General features: G+C 64.9%; 3 protein-coding genes across 10 annotated transcripts; all 3 read left to right on the top strand.

Annotated features, from left to right (window-relative positions):
• Positions 1–203: 203 nt before the first annotated feature.
• On the top strand, positions 204–6,552 carry PIDD1 (p53-induced death domain protein 1). 6 transcript variants are annotated; one of them, XM_036083704.2, is made up of 16 exons: positions 204–656; positions 1,630–1,972; positions 2,273–2,686; positions 3,004–3,213; positions 3,303–3,357; positions 3,526–3,727; positions 3,813–3,938; positions 4,065–4,244; positions 4,325–4,472; positions 4,591–4,726; positions 4,811–4,961; positions 5,066–5,189; positions 5,271–5,389; positions 5,468–5,581; positions 5,693–5,898; positions 6,158–6,552. In XM_036083704.2, exons 2-16 carry the CDS (start codon positions 1,669–1,671, stop codon positions 6,414–6,416), a joined length of 2,748 nt encoding a protein of 915 aa, XP_035939597.1. In that variant the 5' UTR covers positions 204–656; positions 1,630–1,668; the 3' UTR covers positions 6,417–6,552. The 6 variants fall into 6 exon arrangements, with proteins under 6 accessions (XP_035939597.1, XP_035939594.1, XP_035939595.1 ...); XM_036083701.2 differs by having other exon boundaries at positions 204–780; XM_036083702.2 differs by having other exon boundaries at positions 204–780; positions 1,617–1,972.
• A 2,809-nt stretch (positions 6,553–9,361) lies between these two features.
• On the top strand, positions 9,362–14,567 carry SLC25A22 (solute carrier family 25 member 22). 2 transcript variants are annotated; one of them, XM_036083708.2, is made up of 10 exons: positions 9,362–9,478; positions 10,478–10,641; positions 10,746–10,871; positions 11,085–11,140; positions 11,891–11,981; positions 12,498–12,616; positions 12,714–12,888; positions 12,973–13,127; positions 13,228–13,303; positions 13,452–14,567. In XM_036083708.2, the coding sequence occupies exons 2-10, from the start codon at positions 10,622–10,624 to the stop codon at positions 13,603–13,605; spliced, it is 972 nt and encodes a 323-aa protein (XP_035939601.1). In that variant the 5' UTR covers positions 9,362–9,478; positions 10,478–10,621; the 3' UTR covers positions 13,606–14,567. The 2 variants fall into 2 exon arrangements, with proteins under 2 accessions (XP_035939601.1, XP_035939605.1); XM_036083712.2 differs by having other exon boundaries at positions 9,385–9,478; positions 10,483–10,641.
• Positions 14,568–15,748: 1,181 nt separating this feature from the next.
• Positions 15,749–18,213, top strand: CEND1 (cell cycle exit and neuronal differentiation 1). Of its 2 annotated transcripts, none has more exons than XM_036083716.2 (2): positions 15,749–15,873; positions 17,314–18,213. In XM_036083716.2, the coding sequence occupies exon 2, from the start codon at positions 17,337–17,339 to the stop codon at positions 17,781–17,783; it is 447 nt and encodes a 148-aa protein (XP_035939609.2). In that variant the 5' UTR covers positions 15,749–15,873; positions 17,314–17,336; the 3' UTR covers positions 17,784–18,213. The 2 variants fall into 2 exon arrangements, with proteins under 2 accessions (XP_035939609.2, XP_035939608.2); XM_036083715.2 differs by having other exon boundaries at positions 15,753–15,873; positions 17,239–18,213.
• Positions 18,214–21,473: the final 3,260 nt, after the last annotated feature.

Here is a 21,473-nt window from a genome sequence, read left to right as displayed (position 1 = left end):
CAGTAGTTAAGTGACCTCGGGCAAACTGATCTGACAGAGCCTCCTTTTCCTTCCCTGTGAGATGCAAAGATTGAAGGAGGCAACGTGTGGGGAAGCCCACTGCTGGGGCTCTTGGGCCAAAGTGATTGCCGGTAAAGCAGGATCACAGGAGCTGGGACCAGCTTTCCAGAGGAGGCCCAGGAAGGCTTCCGGGAGAAGGAGGCCCTTGAGGCTGGCCGGGGAATGGCACATTTAGTGCTCTGGCTTCTGGCAAGAGGTGGATGTGAGGCGGCAGCCGCGATCAGCCCCCAAAGCCCTCCTCCGTCCCGAGATTGCACCAGCTCACTTGAAGGGGCCAGAACGCACCGCTCCGGAGCAGGGCGGGCCCGAGGGCCAGGAATCTCCGAAAGGGCGGGCTTTGCAGCGCGCGCCGCGGGCCTTCCCAGCGGGAGAGGCCGGACTGAGGCAGACGAACAGGAAGCCGGGTGCAACTGGCTGGCGGCTGGCGGCTGCCGGTTGGGGTCCGCGGCCGATCGCCAGGGCTGCGGGGAGGGGAGGGACCCGGAGGCCTGCGCCGGCGGTCCCAGCCCCGAGCAAGGGGCGTCCTGACTGGGCGGGACCCGAGGCCCGGCCCGCTCGGGACCGCGCGGGCGGACGGCGCCCAGCCTGGAGCGCAGGTACGCGCAGGGCGCGGGCGGCCGGCGGGGACGGCGAGGCTGCGGGGCCTCTCCCGGCCAGGACCAGCCCCCAAGCCGTCGGAGCCCGGAATGTGCAGACCACTGCCCTCATCAGCAGACCTAGGTGCGAACAGGAAGCGTGAGCGAACCCTCCTCCAGTGGTCAGGAAGTGGGGTCCCATCTCCAGGACCCCAGGCCGCCCAGCGGCTCACACTCCAGCTCTCCCTGCCCCCCCCATTCACTTATCTGACATACGGGCACAATCACCCCTTTCCTTGCCTGGGCCACTGCCCCCACGTGGTAGATAAGAGTCCTCGACCTCTGGTCAAAGCTGGTGGGTGTGAAGGTTGGTGGTGGGGCTGGACCCAAAACTCTTATACCCAGGGCGCTTGGGTGGCTCAGATGGTTAAGCATCTGCCTTCGGCTCAGGTCATGATCCCAGGGTCCTGGGATCGAGTCCCGCATCGGGCTCCCTGCTCCTTGGGAGCCTGCTTCTCCCTCTGCCGTTCTCTCTCTCTCTCTCTCTGTCTCTCATGAATAAATAAATAAAATCTTTAAAAAAAAAAAAAAAAAAAAAAACTCTTATACCCAGAGCGGGCAGGGAGGGGGGTGGGCAGCCAGGATGACCTGACAGCTCTAGCAGTCTCTTGTTCAAATTTCCACAAGTGGGACGTGAAGCCTCATTTCTCCCTCCTCCCCCTGCCCCCCATCAGGTTCCCCAGGCTCCTCTGCACACAGGTCTCCCTGCTTGCTGCCTTTCCAGTCCTGAGGTTCTCATTCCCCAGCCCTATTTCAACTGTGATCTGTTCAGCTGAGGCTTTGGGCTCTGTGGATCCGCTGGCCTGGCTCAAGGACTGCCCCCGAGCCAGAATCCCCATTGTCCTGAGTAGGAGGGCCCATCCCCACTCCCTTCCACTCCTCCCCCTGACTCTGCAGCCTCCCCGGGCCCTGCCTGAGCAGGCCTGTTTGGCAGGCTGGGACATGTCTGGACCCCGAGGACAGCCGGTGGGCGATGGCTGCAGAGGTGGAGGGGCTGGAGCCCGAGGCAGCGGCTACGGAAGATGCTGCGGGAGATGCTGCGGACGCCGTGGATGCGGAGCCTGGGGACCCCCCTCTCCTGGTTGGGAACCGGCTGAACCTGGACCTGTACCCTCGGGGCTGCCACCGGCTGCTGAATCTGTGTGCCCAGCGGCCCCCTCAGCTGCTGGAAGTGGAGTTCTTGCGGCTGAGCGGCCACGAGGACCCTCGGCTGCTGGAGGCCACCCTGGCCCAGGTGCCCGGCAGCCTGCGGCACCTTCGCTCCCTGGTCCTCAGAGGTGAGCCCCACCTGGTCCCAGCCCTGTCCCAACCCTGCCCCCCACAAGGTGAAGCTGGCTGAGCCCGGGCTCCTGGAGGCTGCAGCAGACCCCAGTGTAGGCATTCTTCCTGGGGCAGGTCATGGGTGATGGCTCTCAGCGGAGATGAGCCTGCGGTATCTGTCCCTGTCCCCCCTGCATCTGCTGGTGTCTCCGTCTGTCCCTCTCTGGGTGGGGTTGGGGTAGCGGTCTGTGCCTCTGCACTGAGCTGGGCCCTGGGATTCTGGCTCTGAGGGCCACATCTGCTTTCCCCCTTTCTAGGCGGACAACATCGGGACGTGCTGGGTGCCTGCTCCCGGGGCTCCCTGACCACGCTGCCAGCTGGCCTGAGTGGCCTGGCCCGCTTGGCCCACCTAGATCTGAGCTTCAATAGCCTGGAGACACTGCCGGCCTGCATCCCACAGATGCGTGGCCTGAGCACCCTCCTGCTGTCTTACAACAGCCTTTCAGAGCTGCCTGAGGCCCTCGGAGCCCTTCCCTCCCTCACCTTCCTCTCTGTGAGCCACAACGGCTTGCGGACGCTGCCTACAGCACTGGGATCCCTAGCCACCCTGCAGCGCCTTGATCTCTCAGAGAACCTTCTGGACACCCTGCCCCCTGAGATTGGAGGCCTGAGCAGCCTCACCGAGCTCAATCTGGCTTCCAACCGGCTGCAGGGCCTCCCGACCTCCCTTGGTGAGTAGGAGTCGTGCCCCTCATGGCTCCCTGGGCCTGACGGGGAGTGCCCTTCAGCCGCTGCCTGGTTTCTGCTGTCTCGTCCTCCACGGGGGGCCCCTGCACACACAGCCTTGGCCCATCTTGGAGCCTTCACTCCTCCTGGGTGGCCCTTGTTTGCCTTCCCTTCCCTGGCTTTCAAGGCTCCCTGCACAGATTTCTCAAGCTCCCCGAGTCTGGCCATCTGCTTGGCCCTAGCGTGAGTATCCTGTCCTGGCCAGGGCTGGGTGTGGCCCTGAGTGGTCCTCTGCTGGCCCTAAGCTGGCACCTGCCCGCAGTGGGGCTACGGTCCTTGCGGTTCCTTGTTTTGCACAGCAACCTCCTGACCTCGGTGCCTGCTGGCCTAGCCCACCTCCCGCTGCTCACCCGACTGGATCTGAGGGACAACCAGCTCCGGGACGTGCCCCCCGAGCTACTGGACGCCCCCTTTGTGCGCCTTCGGGGGAACCCCCTGGGCAAGGCTCTACCTGCCTCCCACAGTCCCCCAGGTAGGCTTGTTGCTAGGAAGAGTCAGGCCACAGACGGGCCAGGATGCAGGTTCCATAGGTGTCCTAACAGCTTGCCTGTCCCGCCGCAGAGACGCCCGTGACCCCCGAAATGCCCAGACTGTTCCTGAACTCAGATTTGGACAGGTGTGTGTGGGGAGGGGGATGGGGCTGAAGATGCATGTCTCTACGCTGTCGCTCTGTCCATGATGAACACCGTGTTCATGCCCCAGGGGTCTTCTGGAGTTTCCTGGGGGTCCCCGATCCAGCCACACCCCTTCTATTGTCTGACCTGATGCCCACCCTCTCCTGCAGCTTCCTTGTGACTCCCCAAGGCTGCTCAGTGACCCTGGCCTGTGGGGTCCGCCTGCAGTTCCCTGCTGGGGCCACCTCTAGCCCTGTCAACATCCAGTATCGACTCTGGCTGCCGGAGCCACACCTCGTCCCCTTGGGTCCCCATGACTTCCTGCTCAGTGGGGTCCTGGAGCTGCAGCCCCACGGGGTGGCCTTCCGGCAGGCATGGCCAGGGCGAGTCGGGGTGGGGGGCAGGGGAGGAGGGCCCAGGCATGGGACCCAGTGCTCACACCACCCTTGCCTGGCAGGAGGTGGGCCTGTGGCTACTCTTTGTGCCCCCCCGGGCCCGGCGTTGCCGTGAGGTGGTGGTCAGGACCCTGAGTGATGACAGCTGGAGTGACCTGGAGACTTACCTGGAAGAAGAGGCACCCAAGGTGAGGGCCCCCTAGGCCTTCTTGGGAAGGAGCACTAGGGAGGGGCTCCCTCCAGCCCCTGGTCAGCCCTGCCTGGTGGCTCTGACCTAACCCTGACTCCCCTCTGACCCCACCCCCCATGCCCAGAGGCTCTGGGCTCACTGCCAGGTGCCCCACTTCTCGTGGTTCCTCGTGGTTTCACGTCCTGTGTCCAACACCTGCCTGGTGCCACCGCAGGGGACGTTGCTGTACTCCTCAGGACATCCTGGGGTCAAGGTCACATTCCCCCCTGGGGCCACCAACGAGCCTCGCCACGTCCGCATGCAGGTGCGGCCAGGGCAGCCACTGTGAGTGGTGGGTGGTGCCTCGGTGCAAAGGTGAGTGTTCCAGGCGCCCGTTTGCCCCAGGTGGTGCACGTGGGCAGCAGAGAGCTTCGAGCCCTGCTGGAGGAGCCCGAGGCGGCGGCCAGCCCCGTGCTGTGCCTCTCCCAGAGCGGCCCCCCCAGCTTCCTGCGGCCTGTCACTGTGCAGCTGCCTCTGCCCCCTGGTGTCACAGGTGAGAGGTGGCCAGGTGGCCTAGCTGAACTCATGGCCACTGGGTGGCGGGGGCCGTGCTCTCGGCAGGGGAGCCTCTGCCAGGGACGCCTCAGCCTGTGGCCCCCTCGCGTCACCAGGCCTGAGTCTGGATCGCGCTTGTCTTCACCTGCTGTACCGGACCCCTCCTGAAGCAGCCTGGGACGACATCACGGCTCAGGTGGCACTGGAGATCACCCACCTGTACGCTCGCTTCCAGGTCACACACTTCTCTTGGTCAGTGCCCCCAGCCCAGCTGCCTCAGCCCTGTCCCCGCGGCGAGCCTGTCTGTGCAGCCCCCTCACCCCCGGGCCCTCCCAGGTACTGGCTCTGGTACACCGCCAAGACCTGCGTGGGGGGCCTGGCTCGGAAGGCCTGGGGGCGCCTGCGACTGCACAGGGTGAACCTCATCGCCCTGCAGAGGCGCCGGGACCCCGAGCAGGTTCTGCTCCAGTGCTTGCCCGGCAACAAGGTGGGTGCGGACTCCAGAGCTCTGGAAGGGCCGCGTCGGGAGGGCAGAGGGCCTGCATGGGGGTGCGAGGCATTGAGCTTGGAGCCAGTGGGTGCCCCCCCCAGGTGGATGCCACCCTGCGGCGGCTGCTGGACCGGTACCGAGGCCCTGAGCCCTCTGACACGGTGGAGATGTTCGAGGGCGAAAAATTCTTTGCTGCCTTTGAGAGGGGTATTGACGTGGATGCTGGTATGCCCCCCCCCCCGCCCCTAGAGACAGGATGCTGGGGTCCATTCCCCAGGCTCCCTGCTGAGCCCATCCCGCCCCCAGACCGCCCAGACTGCGTGGCGGGCAGGATCTGCTTTGTGTTTTACTCACACTTGAAGAACGTGAAGGAGGTGTATGTGACCACCGCCCTGGACCGGCAGGCTCAGGCTGTGAGGGGCCAGGTGGGTCAGTGGGGTAGGGTGCCCCAGGCTGCCTGGGCAGAGGCCAGAACACTGAGCCCCATCTCACCCCAACACTAGGTGTCCTTCTACCGGGGAGCAGTGCCCGAGGAGGTCCCTGAGGAGGCAGAGGCTGCCCGGCAGAGGAAGGGCACAGACTCCCTCTGGATGGCCACTCTGCCCATCAAGCTGCCGGTGTGGCTGGGGTGGGGGGCAGCGTGTGTGAAGGGGGCAGGGGTGGCACAGAAGCCCGGGGCTGGTCAGGGGGCAGAGGGTAGGGCTCACTGCACCCCTTCCTCCTCACAGAGACTACGGGGGTCCCAGGGGCCAGAGCAGGGGCAGAGGACCAGCCTCTCCCTGGCCCCTCTGACCCTGGGTGATGCCGAGACTGGCTTCCTGACCCAGAGCAACCTGCAGAATGTGGCTGGGCGCCTGGGCCCTGACTGGCCAGCCGTGGCCCTGCACCTGGGCATGCCCTACCGTGAGCTGCAGCGCATCCGACATGAGTTCCGGTGAGTTCCTTTGGGCATCCTGATGCTGGCTCTGGACCAGCCTCAGGCCTGGGTCCTGGCTGCCAGGAGAGCTTTTCATGAGGCTGGGTGAAGTTCTGTCCAGGGTGAGTGGGGACAGGGCAAACAGGCAGGAAAGGGAGGGTCTGGCCACACCTCACCCAGGGAGCAGGGAATCCACCCGAGGAGGGTGAGCAGAACCTTGGGTGTGATGGCTGGGCCTCTCTGTCACCATTCTCCTTCTCCCCCCACCGCCACCCAGGGACGACCTGGATGGCCAGATCCGTCATATGCTCTTCTCCTGGGCTGAGCGCCAGGCCGGGCAGCCAGGGGCTGTGGGGCTCCTAGTGCAGGCCTTGGAGCAGAGCGACCGGCTGGATGTTGCTGAAGAGGTGAGGGCTGTCTTGGAGCTCGGCCGCCAGAAGTACAAGGACAGCATCCAGCGCACAAGCCTGGCCCCCAGGGACCTTGCCCCACCTGAGCCTTCAGCATCACAGTCCCCAGAGTCTGCCCAGGCCTAGACCCCACTGACTTTGGGCGGGCCCCTGATGTACCCTGGCCAATGGTCAGAGGCCCCCATTTTCAAGCTTTCCCTGTGTATGGGGACAGTGACCTCCCATGTGTAACAAATATGTACTGTTTTGGCTGCTTCTCAAAGCTGTTTATTTGTTGGGTGGAGGAGTGGGTGGAAGGCAAGGGGTGGCCTGAGATCAGAGGCCTGGGCACTGCTGGGAGGGGACCTTGTGTAAAGACTTCACTACCCGCCCCGTCGACACCCCCCTTGCTCCTGCTTCCTCCCATGTGCCCAGGAGGGAGAGGAGCTCCAGCTACAAAGTAACTGTGCAGCACCAATGGATACAAAGTCACCTGTGTGCAGGATTGTGCATCCCCCAAGTTGGTGGGCAGGTGCTTGGCCAGATCAGTCCCCCCAGCGCCCACGGTGCGACCACGGACCGCTCCTGCCCTGGGACACCCTCTCCCCAGCATTCCCTGCCACCCGTTGGCCCGCCGGGGCTAACCCCTGGGTCCATGGCCCATGTAGGGCCGGGAGGCCCGGAGACCAAAGAAGGGCCTTTTGGGGACCGGCGGCTGTGGCCACGCGGGCGCAGTGGCCGCGGCGGCCGGGAGGGGGAGCCGGAGCCCGCTTGCCGAGGGCCGGGGGCAGGGGGCGGAGCGCGCGCAGCGCCGAGCGGACGCGCCTCCGCGCCGAGGAGCAGCCGGGCGCGCGGCACGGCGGGGAGGCGAGCGCGGCGGCGGCGGCGGCGGCGGCAGCGCAGCGCGCGGTGAGTGCCTGCGCGGCCTCTCCCTTCCGCTGCGCCCACCCGACTGCGGCCCGACTGCGGGGCCCAGGGGCGCCGAGGCGGCCGGGGGAGGTGACGGCTGCCGCGACGAGGCGGCTCCGGGGAGGGGGGGGGTGCCCGGGTCGGCGGATGCTCCGACCGGCTGCCGTCCGGGTGTGGGAGGCCGTGCTCGACCCCGGGCGGTGCCGGGCGCGCTCCCCGCGCACACGTGTCCCCACGGGGTGGGAAGCTGGGGCCAGAGCCCCAGAAGCGGAGGCCGGGCTGCGGGGGGCGCACACGTGGGACCCCGCCGGACCTGTGTGGACACGTGCGTGGCTGGAGTCGCCATCGCCTCGCGGGGGCGGCGTGACCGTCTGGGTCCCGTCTGGATCCCCTCCAGAGGGACAAGGGTCCTGAGCCGGCCTCCGAGCTGGAGCCCGCAGCCCCCACCCCAGGCCTCCTTTGTTCGTGGGCTGGGGCCCCTCCGACAGGGTAGAAAGCGCCCCCCGGCCCATGGGGAAGGGACGCGGGGCGATTGAATGGGCAGCCAGAGGCCAGTGCCACACTCTGATCTTCACCCCCATCGGCTTCCGTGGGGGGTGGGGGAGGGGAAGCTCAGCGGCTTCATTTGTGGGAGATTTTACCCCTGGGAGGGTCTGGAAGTAGCAGCATCATTCTGTGGCTGATGTCTGTGGGCAGCGCTGTTCACTGCCTGCCTTCCTCCTTAGTTTACCTGGCTGCGGACGTGGAGACAGGGGGACGGTGAGGGCTGACCGGCCCGGCCTCAGGCCTGGCCCGGGTTGCTGGGTTTCTGTGGCAACACGAGGTGCCTGGGGAAGTTCTTCCACAGATGTCTCCTAAGCAGGGGTGAGAACCACAGAGTCAGGACCGACAGAGGGGGGGTTCTGGGTCCCGTGGACCCCTTGCCAGTCTCCCCAGGCAGAGCCCCTTCATTCTCACTGCTGTCAGGCCAGCGACCCTCTTCCCTGCTCCATCCTGCAGCCTGAAGCACGTACTGTGAGACCCCAGACTCACTGTCTCCCTCAGGCGTGGCATCCCTGAGCCTGCCTCTCTTCCTGGCACAACTGCTCCCCTCCTCACCTTAGACACTCTGTTTGACTTCCGGGACCCCCGTCACCCAGTGTCCCTTAACCCTGGACGGGAGGTGGGGTCTGGTGATGCTCAAGGAGGCAGGGTTTACTCAGTCCCCCAGAGGGCAGGAGTAGGCTGCAGGGAGACTGCAGTGAGAAGATAGACCCTGCCCCTGACAGCCTGGGGCAGCAGAGAGCTGGCTGTAGCCGGTCTACACCTGGAGGTGGGTGGGGTGGGGGTGGGGAGGGAAAACTCAGGTTGAAGTTCAGAGGTCAGACTTTTATCTGCAGGCTAGGGCATGGGGAAGCAGATGCTGGGGACAGAGGCCCAGGGCATGTGTGTCGGGTACCCCTTGGCGCCGGGCAGAGGGCTCTGGGAGTGCCCGTTCCTGTGCCCTCTGGACCTGCCAGGTGAGCAGTCCTGTGGGTGGCAGCCAGAGGCCTCTTGAGACCTAGCCAACGCTTCCCTGCCCCCCCCCCCGTTTTTAAAAGATTTTATTTATTTATTTGAGAGAGAGAGAGAGAGAGCGCGCGCGCACGAGCAGGGGGAGGGGCAGAGGAAGAAGCAGACTCCCCGCTGAGCAGGGAGCTGGATGCCCTCGATCCCAGGACCCTGGGATCATGACCTGAGTCGAAGGCAGACGCTTAACCACCTGAGCCCCCCAGGCGCCCCAGTCCTGGCCTAGGGTGAGGTTCCCATGAAACGTGTCTTCATCCAATAGACACACAGGTCTCACGAATAGGAGTGGGCACAGACCCATCTCCACTCCCACGGGACCAGATTGTCCACACACAGGCCCACAGGGGGCCGGGCACAGAGAGCGCCCCATCCCCGGGGTCCCAGAGCCCTAGACAGATCCAGCCTGCAGGCTGCAGACAGGAACCCACGGGGCAGTCGGGGTCGTGGTGGCCACGGGCTGGGGTTCCTGTGGATGGCTGCTCAGGCTTGGCTGGGTCAGCCTGAGTCAGGCCCACTGCCCTGTGTGCTGATCAAGTGTCCGAAGCTGGGCCCTGTCTCTCAGAAGCTGTCACGCCCCCTCCCATCCCACAGCAGCTGAGAGCCAACTTGCCCAAAGTGAAAGAGAAAGTCGCCCCCCCCCCCAGGCCGGCCCCGCCCCGCCCGGCGGCCAATCCCGGCAGCGGGCACCTCCCTCAGCCCCTGGATCTCCTCGGTGAGCCCGGTGGGCTGTAGTCCTGGAGGTGCACCTCAGGGTGAGCGGGACTGGGGGCTGCGGAGGTGGTGGGGCTGGAGGGGCAGGGGACACAGGGACAGATGGCCCGGGAAAGCTGAGGTGAAGGTCACCAGTCCTCAGAGGGACCAGGGGTGTGAGCCAGCCTTGTGACCCTGGGTGACAGTGCTGTGGGTGAGAGCCCACGACAGCTGGCCTCGAGGGGGCCCAGGCAAGAGGCGGGAGAAGGCTCCAGGGCTCTGGGGGGCCCCCGACAGGAGGCTCTGGAGGCCGGCTCTGCCCTGTCTCTAGTGAGAGGGGCCCTGTCTCCCCCAACCCGCAGAGTGGATGCGTGAACCATCCCAGGGAGCCTCAGTCAGCTGTCCCCTTCCCAGCTGCCCCCCACCCCATGCCCCGAACTCCCCCGAAGCTTCCAGAGGACCTGGTCTCTGTGTGTATGTGTGTGTGTATGTCTGTCTGTCTGGGAGTGAGATTCCTGGAAAGGGTGGATGGGAGGGTGGGTGCAGGGCTGGGTGTGGGTGAGCATGGAGCTTCTCCAGGGGGAGGGGCTGTCCGGGGTCCATGCGGGGGCTGCACCTGGCGTGGCAGCATCTACCTGGGTAGCTGTGAGCTGAGCCCAGGTTGGGGGCTGCTCCTCAGCCCCTCCAGCCTCCATCCTGAGGGGGCAGGCACCAGCTGCGGCTGCCCGAGGATGAAGGGGTCACCGCAGTCCAGGGTTGAGATGCCTGGCTGGCAAACTCACTGCCCCAGAGGCGCCTGGCCCTTTAAAGGCAGAGTGCGCTCCTCGGCGCGTTCAGTGTGCACGTGAGTGTGTGTGAGCGTGAGCGAGGCCAGCGGGGAGAACGCACCGGTGCGGGGGCGGGGGCGCCTTGAGGGGAGACCGGGTGGCCCTAGGGATGGGTGAGGGGCTTGGTGCTCTTGCGTGAGACCTGGGGAGGGGGTTTTGGGGGGAAGATTGTTTCTCTGGTGTGCCTCTGAGTGGTCTGTTCCTCCCTCCCCTGATTCCCGTACCCTTTTCTAGAACAGAAGCCGTGGTTTTGAAATTCCCCGGAAAGTGGAGGACCGCCCCTTCCCCCTCTGTCCCACCCACGCTGCGCTGCCTCCGTCCTCCACCTTCTGGGCTGGCATCCACCTCTCCGGCTCCCACCTGGGTGCGCTCAGTTAAATGGCTGATAAGCAGATCAGGTCAGAATGCAACCCTGCCTTTGCACTTGACCCCACCCCACCCCGTGTGTGGTCCTGACCTGTGGCCCAGGAGGCCACTCCTGACACTCCCTCTGCTCCCACAGTCTGCCAGCCAAGCTCATCAATGGCGGCATCGCTGGGCTGATCGGGGTCACCTGCGTGTTCCCCATCGACCTGGCCAAGACGAGGCTGCAGAACCAGCAGAATGGCCAGCGCATGTACACCAGCATGTGAGCATGCCCGGTGGGGGCCGTGGGCATGGAGCCACGTGAGGGGGGGCCAGGCTAAGGCTCAGACTCAAGCCCTGCTCCTGCATCCCCTAGCCTGATTGACAAGAGGGGAAACTGAGGTCAGGGCTGGTCTGGGGAAGCTCCCGTCTGGGTTAGGGCTGGAGCCATTGCTGGCCCCCTGGCTCACCCTTCCTGCCCCCCCCTTGGCTGCAGGTCTGACTGCCTCATCAAGACCATCCGCTCAGAGGGCTACTTTGGCATGTACCGCGGTGAGGCTGGGGATGGGGCCGGTGTGGGTGGCACCCTCCTGCAGTCTCAGAGGGGTCCTGCTGTCACGGCTGGGAGGCAGGTGGCAAGGCCAGGCAGGGCGGCCTGCTGGGGCCTGGTGTGTATGTGTGGACGTGGCCCGTGGGACCCAGGTGTTGGGTGAGCGGCACAGGGTGGGCTCTCCCGGGAGGGGCCATTCTCAGCGGCCCTCCCAGGGCATCAGCCCCATCCCCTGCTCGCTGCCACTGCCCGCATGGCAGGGCGCTGTGTCCTTACCGTGCAGGTTGCAGCCTTCTCCCCTGCCTTCCAGGGCAGGTGGGACTCCATCTGTGCTGGGAGGCGGGAGGGCATGAGGCACTACCGCAAAGCCGCTTAGGGGACAATCCCCAAGCCTGGCTTTGCCCAGACACTGTGCGGCGGGACCCCCCCCACTCTCGCTCACCCTGGGCCTGTGTCCTCCACCCAGTGCCCCCCCCCCCCAGCGGAAGCACCTTCTGTCTTCCAGGGGAGGTGTTCCTCAGGGAGGCGGGAATGGGTAGATCATGCAGGGAGGGTGAGCGGGGCCCCTGGAGGAGGCCCTGCCCTGTCCCTGCCTGGTCCTGCCCCGCCTGGCACCAATGCGGGTGAGAGGGCAGGAGGAGGAGCCAAGGAGTGGCTGGGGTGGGGCTCGGCGAGCCGGGAGGCCAGTGCTGGCTGAGAGCCTCCCCAGCCCAGGCCGCCGACCCGCCTGTGCTCCCCACTGTGCCCCACAGGAGCTGCTGTGAACCTGACCCTTGTCACCCCGGAGAAGGCCATCAAGCTGGCCGCTAACGACTTCTTCCGATATCAGCTCTCCAAGGACGGGTGAGGGGGTGAGGGGCTGCGGGCCAAGGCTGTGAGGGGGAGGGGTCTGTGCCTCCCGACAAAGGACAGAAGCCCTGCCCCTCACCTCCTCCCTGCCTCCTGCACGGGGAGGAACGCAGATGCCAGTCAGCTGTGCTTTGGCCCCGGCGGTCCTGGCCCCCAGCCAGTGTGCACCACTCCTGTAGGGTGGGATCTGGGGGGGCACTGACCAGCTTCCCCCTGTCACCTGAGGGTGGGGCTGAGAAGCTTGGCCCTTTGGTTACTTGAGACCTCAGCGTCTCCACTGCTATTTGCTTGAGAATGGCCCTTCCATCTTCCCCGGCCCTGCTCGTGGGGCCGTCTGGCTGTTGGGCTCGGTGCTCATTGCTGGAGGGCCTGAAGGGGTATCTGAGGCTGGCAGGTGCTGTACCCCTCCAGGGCTGCATCTGCCTCTGCCACTCCCCCCCCGCCGCCCCCACACGCCCAGGGCCGCAGAGGCTTCTGCATCGCACCACGGCCCTTACCCCCTCTCTCCAGGCAGAAGCTGACCCTGCTTCAGGAGATGCAGGCCGGCTGTGGGGCCGGCACCTGCCAGGTGATTGTGACCACCCCCATGGAGATGCTGAAGATCCAGCTTCAGGACGCAGGCCGCATTGGTGAGGGCATGGGGGGGACAGAGGGTGAGCCCCAGCCCCTGCCCAGGTGGGAGGTACTAGGAGAGAGAGCCAACAGGCCCATTCCTTCTCTCCCCAGCTGCCCAGAAGAAGTTACTGGATGCCCAGGCCCAGCTGTCGGCCCAGGGCGGCGCTCAGCCCTCCATGGAGGCTCCGGCTGCCCCCCGGCCCACAGCTACCCAGCTGACCCGGGACCTGCTTCGGAGCCGGGGCATCGCCGGCCTCTACAAGGGACTGGGGGCCACACTGCTCAGGTGGGAGTGACGGTGAGGGTGGGAGGAGGGAGGCCTGCGCACCGCACACCTCTAGGTCACCAGCGTCCCTTCCTCCCCCCACAGGGACGTCCCCTTCTCCATTGTGTACTTCCCCCTCTTTGCCAACCTGAACCAGCTGGGCTGTCCCTCATCCGGGGAGAAGTCTCCTTTCTATGTGTCATTTCTGGCTGGCTGTGTGGCTGGGAGTGCGGCCGCCGTGGCCGTCAACCCCTGTGATGGTCAGTGCCTGGGACTGAGTTGGCGGCGGGGGGGGGGGGGGGGGGGGCGGTGCGGGTGTAGGTGGGCTGGGCCCCATGCTGACCTGCACACCCCCTGCAGTGGTGAAGACAAGACTTCAGTCGCTGCAGCGCGGTGTCAACGAGGACACCTACACAGGGTTCCTGGACTGTGCCAGGTGGGATGGCCCCACGGGGGTGGGGTGGGGGGTGGGCCACCAACGGCCCTGACCACCCTACACGGGGTTCCTGGACTGTGCCAGGTGGGAAGGCCCATGGGGATGGGGGGGCAGGCCAGCAGCGGCCCTGACCACCCTCTCCCCACAGGAAGATCCTGAGGCACGAGGGCCCCGCGGCCTTCCTGAAGGGCGCCTACTGCCGTGCCCTGGTCATCGCCCCGCTGTTCGGCATCGCTCAAGTGGTCTACTTCCTGGGCATCGCTGAGACCCTGCTGGAGCTGCTACAGCGACCCCAGCACTGAGCCCGGCGGCCACCTGCGCCCTCCAACCGAGTGGGACCAGAGTGGGGCCGGAGCCAGGTGGCCCGCCCAGGACTGAGCAAGAGAAAGTCTCTCCCCACCCTTCCCACACGGGTGGGGGGAAGCAGAGGAAGGGATGAAGGGTCCACATGGGTGGTGCACACAGAGGCCCCTTAGGGGTCCTGCTTGCATGACCACTGGGATCAATGTCTTATTTATGTAGAAAACGCAGAAAATCTTTACATTCCTGGAGCCAGCCCCCCCGCCACAGCTCCGCCCCGGCCTGAATACCCCCAGGGCAGAGCTGGTCTCTGGGCTGGGGCCCCCAGGCCAGGGCTGGGCAAGCGGGACCCTACCCTCCAGTCTACCAGCTCTTGTCCCCGAGGCTTGGTCCCTAGTCTACAAAGGGGACCCCGCACAAACCTATTTATTAACTTGCGGAGCACAAGTGCTCTGTCCATCCCTGTGTCCATCCGTCCAGCCTGTCCCTGCCACTGCCCTTCTCGCCTTGGTCAGGACTCCACTTTGCCCCCCAGCCAGCCTTGCAGGAGGATTGGGGTCTCCTGCCCCCCATGTTGAGCCAGGAGTCCCAGGCAGGGGGTCACACTGAGTTCTGACTCCCAGGGCAAGCCCCCCCCCCCCACACTCCACTGTGGGACCCAGCATCCCTCCTGGTAGGCCTCTCTACCCCAACTCCAGGCTGGGGCCTGCAGCGTGTGAGGTCTGTGTGCATGTGCAAATGTTCTGGGGAGCAGGTTGTGTCCACCAGCCCTCCACTGGCCTGCCCCTCAGAGACAGGGCTGGGGGCGGTTGGGGTGGGGGGTTGCTGGCCTTACCCACATGGCCAGGTAATGTATGTGTGTGTGTGCTGTGTATGCTCTATAGGCTCCCCTCTGACCCCATTCAGGAATTTATTTTCCCAGTCTGGTTCTTGCTGCACCTCAGCAGACCCCTCTTCTGAGACACCCCCCCCCCCCCCCCCCCGCCCCGGGTCCAGGATTGGCCAGTGGGGAGGGCAGGCATGAGGACCAGTATGGAGCCTGGGGGCACTTGCTCTATTTCCGGGGGCAGGACCTGCTCCCTCAGTCCTCCCAGGGCCCACCCTACTCTCCAGGCGTCTGCATTAGGCCCCTGACCACACTCCATAGGCTCTGCCCTCCCGGGACCGCCCTCCTACATTGATGTGAATTGAGGCAGGCCTGCCCGCCCTGCCCGCCCTGCCCGCCCTGCCCCGCCCTGCCCCGCCCTGCCCCGCCCTGCCCGCCCCGCCCCGCCCCGCCCGCCCTGCCCGCCCCGCCCCGCCCTGCCCGCCCCGGCCCGCCCTGCCCCGCCCTGCCCGCCCTGCCCCGCCCCGCCCCGCCCCGCCCTGCCCCGCCCTGCCCGCCCTGCCCTGCCCCGCCCTGCCCCGCCCCGCCCCGCCCCGCCCCGCCCGCCCCGCCCTGCCCCGCCCTGCCCGCCCCGCCCGCCCCGCCCCGCCCTGCCCGCCCTGCCCGCCCCGCCCTGCCCGCCCCGCCCCGCCCTGCCCGCCCCGCCCCGCCCCAGGCCACGTGATCGTGTTGGTGATTGATCCTGACGTGCTGGTGCTGTGTACCCCACCTGGGCTCCCTCCTCCGAGGCCCCTCCTGGTGACACTACCTGGGGCTCAGGCCGGGGCCCCCAGGTCACGGCTGTCCCCGGGAGCTGCCCTCTCCCACCACATCTGTACCTTGGAAGCTGCTGCTGCTTACAGAATTATATTTTTTCTTTTCAAGAGTTTTAAGAAGTTGTAACTTTTTGTGTCTTGTCTTGTGAGAAGATGAATAAATATTCTAAGTAGATACCTCCTCTCTGAAATCTGTTAGGGTTGGGGGAGGGGGAAGGGAGCCTCTCTTTTTGGAACCGGCCCGCCTCCCCCTGCAGACCTACCTCGGTCCACCCACCCGCCGGTCGGCATAGGGCCTGGGAGGAGGGCCTGGGCTACGGGCCTCCCGATCCCGCGCTGGCTGGACTGGAGGTGCGGGAAAGGCAGCCCCCTTTCTTCCCTGACGGCAAGCCGCCCTTGGGGTCCCCAGAGCGCCCTGCCAGCCGGGGGCGCCGGGGCGGCCGACAGGAGGCGGAGCCGGCGGTGATGTGGCCCCGCCTCCTCGACTTGCGGCGCCGAGAACAGTGCATTGTGGGAAACTCCCAGTCGCCGCCGCCGCCGCCGCCGCCGCCGCCGCCGCCGCCGCCGCCGCCCGCCCTGGTCCCGCGGACAGCGCGCAGCGCCGAGAGGGGAGCGCCGGGAGCAGCAGCGTAAGACAGCGGGGGCTCCGGGGCCTGGGGCCCGGGGGGTGACGGGGCGGCCCCGCGGGGCGAGTGGGCAGCTCCAGCCTTGAAGGTCACTGGGGGCGCAGGCCGGGCCCCTGGCTCTCTCCACCCCTGCGGCTCCTGGGAGGGGGAGGGGGCACTGGCTGACGTCAGTATGAACCAAAAATAACGGGGTATTGCGGGGGAGGAGACCACCTGCCCTTTGCAAACTTGACGCCCAGCGGCTGGGTGCCCATCCAGAACACCAGGGGTTGAGGGGCTGCTGGGACTCCCAGGGAAGTGGGGCAGCAGCTAGGCTGCTCACTGGGACACCCCCATTATACTGTGACCTACAGGTGACCTTCAGGTGTGGCTCGTGTGCCTGGCCTAGGTGGAAAACCTGGGCCGCTGCTTCCCACATGGACTCCCTCCCCCTGGGGGGGGGGTGTTTCTAATCCTCTCGGAGAAGAGGCAGACGGGGTATCTAGGTCTTCGGGGAGAGATGGCTCAGGCCCAGCCCAGTAACCCCAGTACCCAACAACTCAAACATTGAGGATCTGGGCCAAGCTTTTCCTATAGTCTGGAGCCCCCATCCTCTGCCCTGGTCCAGGTTTGAGGATGCTGAGGTTGAGGACATGGCTTGTGTCCACCCCAGGCTCACACCAGGGACCCCCCCATACACACACACACACTGCCCTTGCCCCAGAGGCAGGCACAGCCCCAGACTCAGGAAGGACTTCCTGCCCTTGAACTGGAGCAGGGGAAGCTGGTCTTGGGGGTGGGTACCGGGAGCTGGAGAGGGGCAGATGGCTTGCCAGGAGGCACAGGCCTGTCACTGCCTGCCTGCCTGGCTTCTCCAGCCCCCCGGGGAAACACCTCATGTGTGCTGTACCCCAGTTCTGGCAGCCCTGGGCCCATTCCCGCCCCACTGACACCAGAGAGCCCAGACTCTCCCACTTGGACCCAGTCCTCCCAAGAAGGTACACAGTTGGTTCTGCTCGGGCACACCCCCCATTGACCATATATCCTCCTCGGGACTGGGTGGGCTCTCACTTCCCCATCAGGGCCTCCCTACCCCGGCCCGATGGAGATAGCACATGTATGGGCAGGACCATTGTGCAGACGGCTTGTCTCATCCTGCACCCCCAGTTTGTTCAGGGCCAACACGCTCTGCCTGTGTGGTTGGAGGGGCTTCTCAGGGAGCGGTGGGGGACAGCTGGAGAGCAAGCCCTGGAAGAAGAACATCCTGAGTGGGGTCTCCGGGGTGGGGGTGGTCCAGAGAATTGGGCAGGATCTCTATGGGGACAAGATGGTAGGGGCTGAACAGGAGGGCTGAGTCTCTTGCCACAGCCTCACTGTGTCTCTCTCCAGGCCTAGATAATGCCCAGGGGTGAGCTGTCCTGAGCCGCTGAGTTCCAACTGCCTGTCTGTCCACGCACACCCCAGGTAGCCTGCCAGCACCGCCCACCATGGAGTCCAGGGGGAAGGCAACCAGCAGCCCCAAGCCCGACACGAAGGCTCCGCAGGCGGCTGCTGAGGCCAGAGCCCCGCCAGCTGTGGATGGGAAAGCCCCCTCGGCTAAGCCTGGGAAGAAGGAGGCCCAAGCAGAGAAGCAAGAGTCCCCAGCGGCCCCCACCCCAACTGCCAAGAAGACCGCGGCCAAAGCAGACCCTGCCCTTCTCAATAACCACAGCAACCTGAAGCTGGCCCCCGCAGCCCCCAGCAGCCCCGAGGCCGCCCCTGAGCCCAAGGGCCCTGGGGATGGGGCTGAGGAGGATGACGCCCCCAGCGGGGGTCCCGGGGGCCAAGGCCCTTGCCCCTTTGAGAACTTGACCCCCCTGCTGGTGGCTGGGGGTGTGGCCATGGCAGCCGTAGCCCTAATTCTTGGTGTGGCCTTCCTGGCCCGGAAAAAATGATGGCTGGTGCCCAGGTGGGGGCATAGCCACTTCCTGTACAGATCTCAGGAGCCTAGTGCATGCCGAGCTCACATACAGCTACCCATAGTCCGTACGTGCGCACCGTATTCACATATACCCCCATACACGCAGCAGGACAGACACGGACAGGCCCCCCAGCCATGGAAACCAAGCCCGCGCGCTGGCACCCAGCACTTACCCCTCCCAGGCTCCAGCATGGGGCAGTGGGAGGAGTGGACCTTGAGTGTGGCCCACCCGCCTACAAGCAGGTGGACGTGTGCCAGCCGGTCCCGAGAGGCCCCAGTGGTCCCAAGTACTTCCTGGCAGCAGAGTCTGGACGAGTCCCCAGGGCTGGGTAGGGGTCCGGGATGGGCTCCCACAAGGGCCCAGCCCTTGTGGGGACATTAAAGGGTATGGCTGTTTCACTCTCCCCATTTCTGCTCTTTGTTTGTAGCTGGGCAGGGTTGGGGGGCCCTTCTGGGTAGGGCCGGGCAGTGGGCTGACCCGAACCAAGCCTTCACGGTGGCAGCTGAGCTTCCGTGCCACCTTTGCCCACCATCTGCACCCTGGCTGGGTGGACAGACAGCCCAAAGGCCGGTCTGGGACGGGGCTCCCACCATTCACCCTCTAACTTTGCCCCAGGGGAGCCGCTGAGGCTGGGGCCACCTCACTTCCTGCCCTGACTCCTCCTCGTCCTGCAGCAGCTGTCTGTCCTTGGGGCGTGTGAGAGCCTGGCAGGGAGGCCCGGGTTGGGGGGGACCTCGAGGATCTGCCCAGTGGCTGTGCTTGCCCCGCCCCTGGAGACGGCCCCTCCCACCTCACCCAGCGTCCTTTGATTCTAACAAGCGTATAAATGCAATAACAGGTAGAGTAGAGCTGCTTGGTGGGTAATCCACCCACGTCCACTGCCCCGTTGTGCTTGCAGGGAGCCTGTGTGTGCAGCCCCCCATCGGCACATCGGATCCCAGCTTGGCCCATGGTACGGTGGCAGTGGGCAGGCTCTGGAGGGTGGCCGTGGGCACTGACGCCCTTGCCTGGAGCCCTGGGCCTGAGCTGAGGCTGAGTCTGAAATAAACTCTGTTGTCTAATGGCTGGGCTGGTGTCCTCACCTACCTGGGGGGGAGGGGGGAAGGCAAGGGCTTCCCGCCGGGTTGTGGGGGGTTGTCACGCAGCCACACCACCAGGCTTTCCAGCGAGGAATAGGGAGCTTCAGGTGCCACTGGCCCCCCACCTCCTGCCACCCCCATGCCTTTGATCCTGGGCCCTGCCCCATCCCAGACAGCCACACTCAGGCCTTGCTGCCGGCCCTGGCCCTCGATGGACTCCCACCCCTAGGCCTGGGCTGCCAGCCGCAGTGCTCACGGCAGGGCATGGGAGGGGGATGGGGGTCCTCGCTCTGATGTCTGAGACCAGAGGGTGTCTTTCTCCACCACTGTCTGCAGTGAGCTCCCCATCCGTGCGGGCCACAGAGGAGACCGGGAAGATGGGCTTTCCTCCTCTTGCCACCCCACTGCCCACAGCTCCCTGAGCCCACTCTGGCCAGATGACCCAACTGGTCGGGCCTGCCTGCGCCTCCAGCTGTGGGCAAGGCTGTAGGGGCAGGGTCTGGGGGAGCAAGGCCCTGCTGGACCCAGAAGCGCTCCTGGGGGCTTTGTCACCCTGGGCCCCTCCTGCCCCCACCCTCTTGGAGCTGACATGTTGGGGGGCATGCCCTTCCCTTCTTTTCCTGGTACCCACCCTCCCAGAGTGGCACGCCTGGTCCCTGTACCCGCATATCAGGCCCAGGCAAGTCCGGAGAACTTCTTTGGAGTGAAAACATCCAAAACAGACCTGACATCCTCGCCCAGGCACGCCCCTCCTCCGAGTCCTGGAACCTCCTCCTGACCCCCCGCACCACCGGCTCCTCAGAGTCCTTGAGCCACCTGGCCAGAGCCGGCCAAACAGGGTGGGGGGGCTGTTGGAGCAGGGCAGACACGGGCCAGAGGTCCAGCCTCCAGCCCCCTGCCCCTCAGGGGCCAGGGCAGCCGCCCTTTGGCTGTGCGGTCCCCTCTCCCCCTTTCTCCATTCTGTGGCTTGCACCGTGAGCACGAGCTCTGTTATCTTCAACCAGAAGTCCAGAGCTTGGCCCCTCGACACGGGTACTCCACCCGAAGTTGCCCCTCGTGTTCATCAATTCACAGGACACTGAGCTTGTTTCCAAATAGAGCAGTGATGAAAATCCTTGTAATGCGCCTGGTGCCTGGTGTCTCTGGGGTGGGATGTGTGTGTGTGTATCGCATGCATATCTTTCTTTTGTTTTATTGTGGTAAAATACACATAACATAAAATTTACCATCTTGGCTATATCAAATGCACAGTTCAGGGCCACTAAGCACATTCATGATGTGCAGTCGCCCTTACCAATGGTCTCCAGGACTTTCCAACCTCCCAAATGGAAACTGTCCCTGTGAGACACTGACCCCCATCCCTCCCCCGGGCCCGGCACCCACCGTCCACTCTCTGTCCCCCTGAGTCACCGACCCCCATCCCTCCCCCCGGCACCTACTATCCACTCTCTGTCCCCCTGAGACACTGGCCCCCATCCCTCCCCCGGCCCTGGTGCCCACCGTCCACTCTCTGTCCCCGAGTCATCGACCCCCATCCTTCCCCCGGTGCCCACCATCCACTCTCTGTCCCCCTGAGTCACCAACCCCCATCCCTCCCCCGGTGCCCAGCACCCACCGTCCACTCTCTGTTCCCCTGAGTCACCGACCCCCACCCCTCCCCCGGCGCCCACCATCCACTCTGTTCCCTGTGAATCTGGAGACTCTAAGGACCTCATGTGGGCGGAATCCTGCAGTATTTGTCCCTTTGTGTCTGGCCTGTCTCACTCAGCATCACGTCCCCCAGGTCCATCCATGCTGTGGCAGGTGTCAGCGTGTCCCTCCGTGTTCAGGCTGAGTGACAATCCGGTGTGTGGATGAACCACGTTTATCTGTTCGTCCATCGACGACGCTTGGGCTGTTTCCACCTTTCCACTGCTGTGAGTTAACACTGCTGTGAATGGGGATGCGCGCATGTCTCTTCAAGACCCTGCAGTCTCTTCTCTTGGGTACACTCCGGCAGCTGGATTGCTGGGCCGCGCGGTGGGGGCATCTTAAACCCGGCTGCTCCGGCTGGGGGTTGGCCGTGAGGGCACTGCTCCCCTCACCGTGGTGACACAGGGCAGGGTGAAACACTAGATTTTGCTAGTCCAACTGAGGCAAACTGGCCTCTTCTGCTTGTTTCTCTTTGCACGGATCTAATGTACTTCTCTTCACAAAGTTCTTGGCCATTTGGGTCTTGCCTTCTGTGATTTTTCCTGTTGGTGCTATTTGTCCGTTTTTCTATTGGACGGAATGCCTTCTTCTCATTTATTTGGAGGACTTCTCTACATGTTTTGCCTACCGAGCCTTTGCCGAACTGCAAACATCTTTGTTCAGTGGCTGGCTTCCCTTTTGCTCTGTCTCCTGAGCACAGAAGTTCTAAAGTCTGAGTTTATCACACGTTAACTCCCATTCCCCTTACCATATACACTTTGGGATCTCAGTTAGGAGGAAGGATACTCTTCCTTATTTCAGGCTAATATTCTTGGCATTTGCTCATGTTTAGTAAATGTCATGTTTCAATCTATCTGTGGACCTTAGGTTTTGTGCATGGAGTGAGCTGGAG

Source organism: Halichoerus grypus, chromosome 11, assembly GCF_964656455.1.
Source record: "Halichoerus grypus chromosome 11, mHalGry1.hap1.1, whole genome shotgun sequence".
Classification (NCBI taxonomy): Eukaryota; Metazoa; Chordata; class Mammalia; order Carnivora; family Phocidae; genus Halichoerus; species Halichoerus grypus.
Note: the sequence above shows the minus strand (reverse complement) of the source record. Positions and strands in the feature narration are given on the sequence as shown.

What these genes read in the sequence shown, in the direction of transcription:
- CEND1 (XM_036083716.2), top strand. Translation starts at nt 17,337, where the DNA reads ATGGAGTCCAGGGGGAAGGCAACCAGCAGCCCCAAGCCCGACACGAAG.
- PIDD1 (XM_036083704.2), top strand. Translation starts at nt 1,669, where the DNA reads ATGGCTGCAGAGGTGGAGGGGCTGGAGCCCGAGGCAGCGGCTACGGAA. An exon ending in GGGCCTCCCGACCTCCCTTG is followed by an intron (nt 2,687 to 3,003) that starts GTGAGTAGGAGT and finishes ACCTGCCCGCAG; the next exon opens with TGGGGCTACGGTCCTTGCGG. An exon ending in CTCAGGCTGTGAGGGGCCAG is followed by an intron (nt 5,390 to 5,467) that starts GTGGGTCAGTGG and finishes CCCCAACACTAG; the next exon opens with GTGTCCTTCTACCGGGGAGC.
- SLC25A22 (XM_036083708.2), top strand. Translation starts at nt 10,622, where the DNA reads ATGGCTGATAAGCAGATCAG. An exon ending in TCAGGACGCAGGCCGCATTG is followed by an intron (nt 12,617 to 12,713) that starts GTGAGGGCATGG and finishes TTCTCTCCCCAG; the next exon opens with CTGCCCAGAAGAAGTTACTG. An exon ending in GGCCGTCAACCCCTGTGATG is followed by an intron (nt 13,128 to 13,227) that starts GTCAGTGCCTGG and finishes CACCCCCTGCAG; the next exon opens with TGGTGAAGACAAGACTTCAG.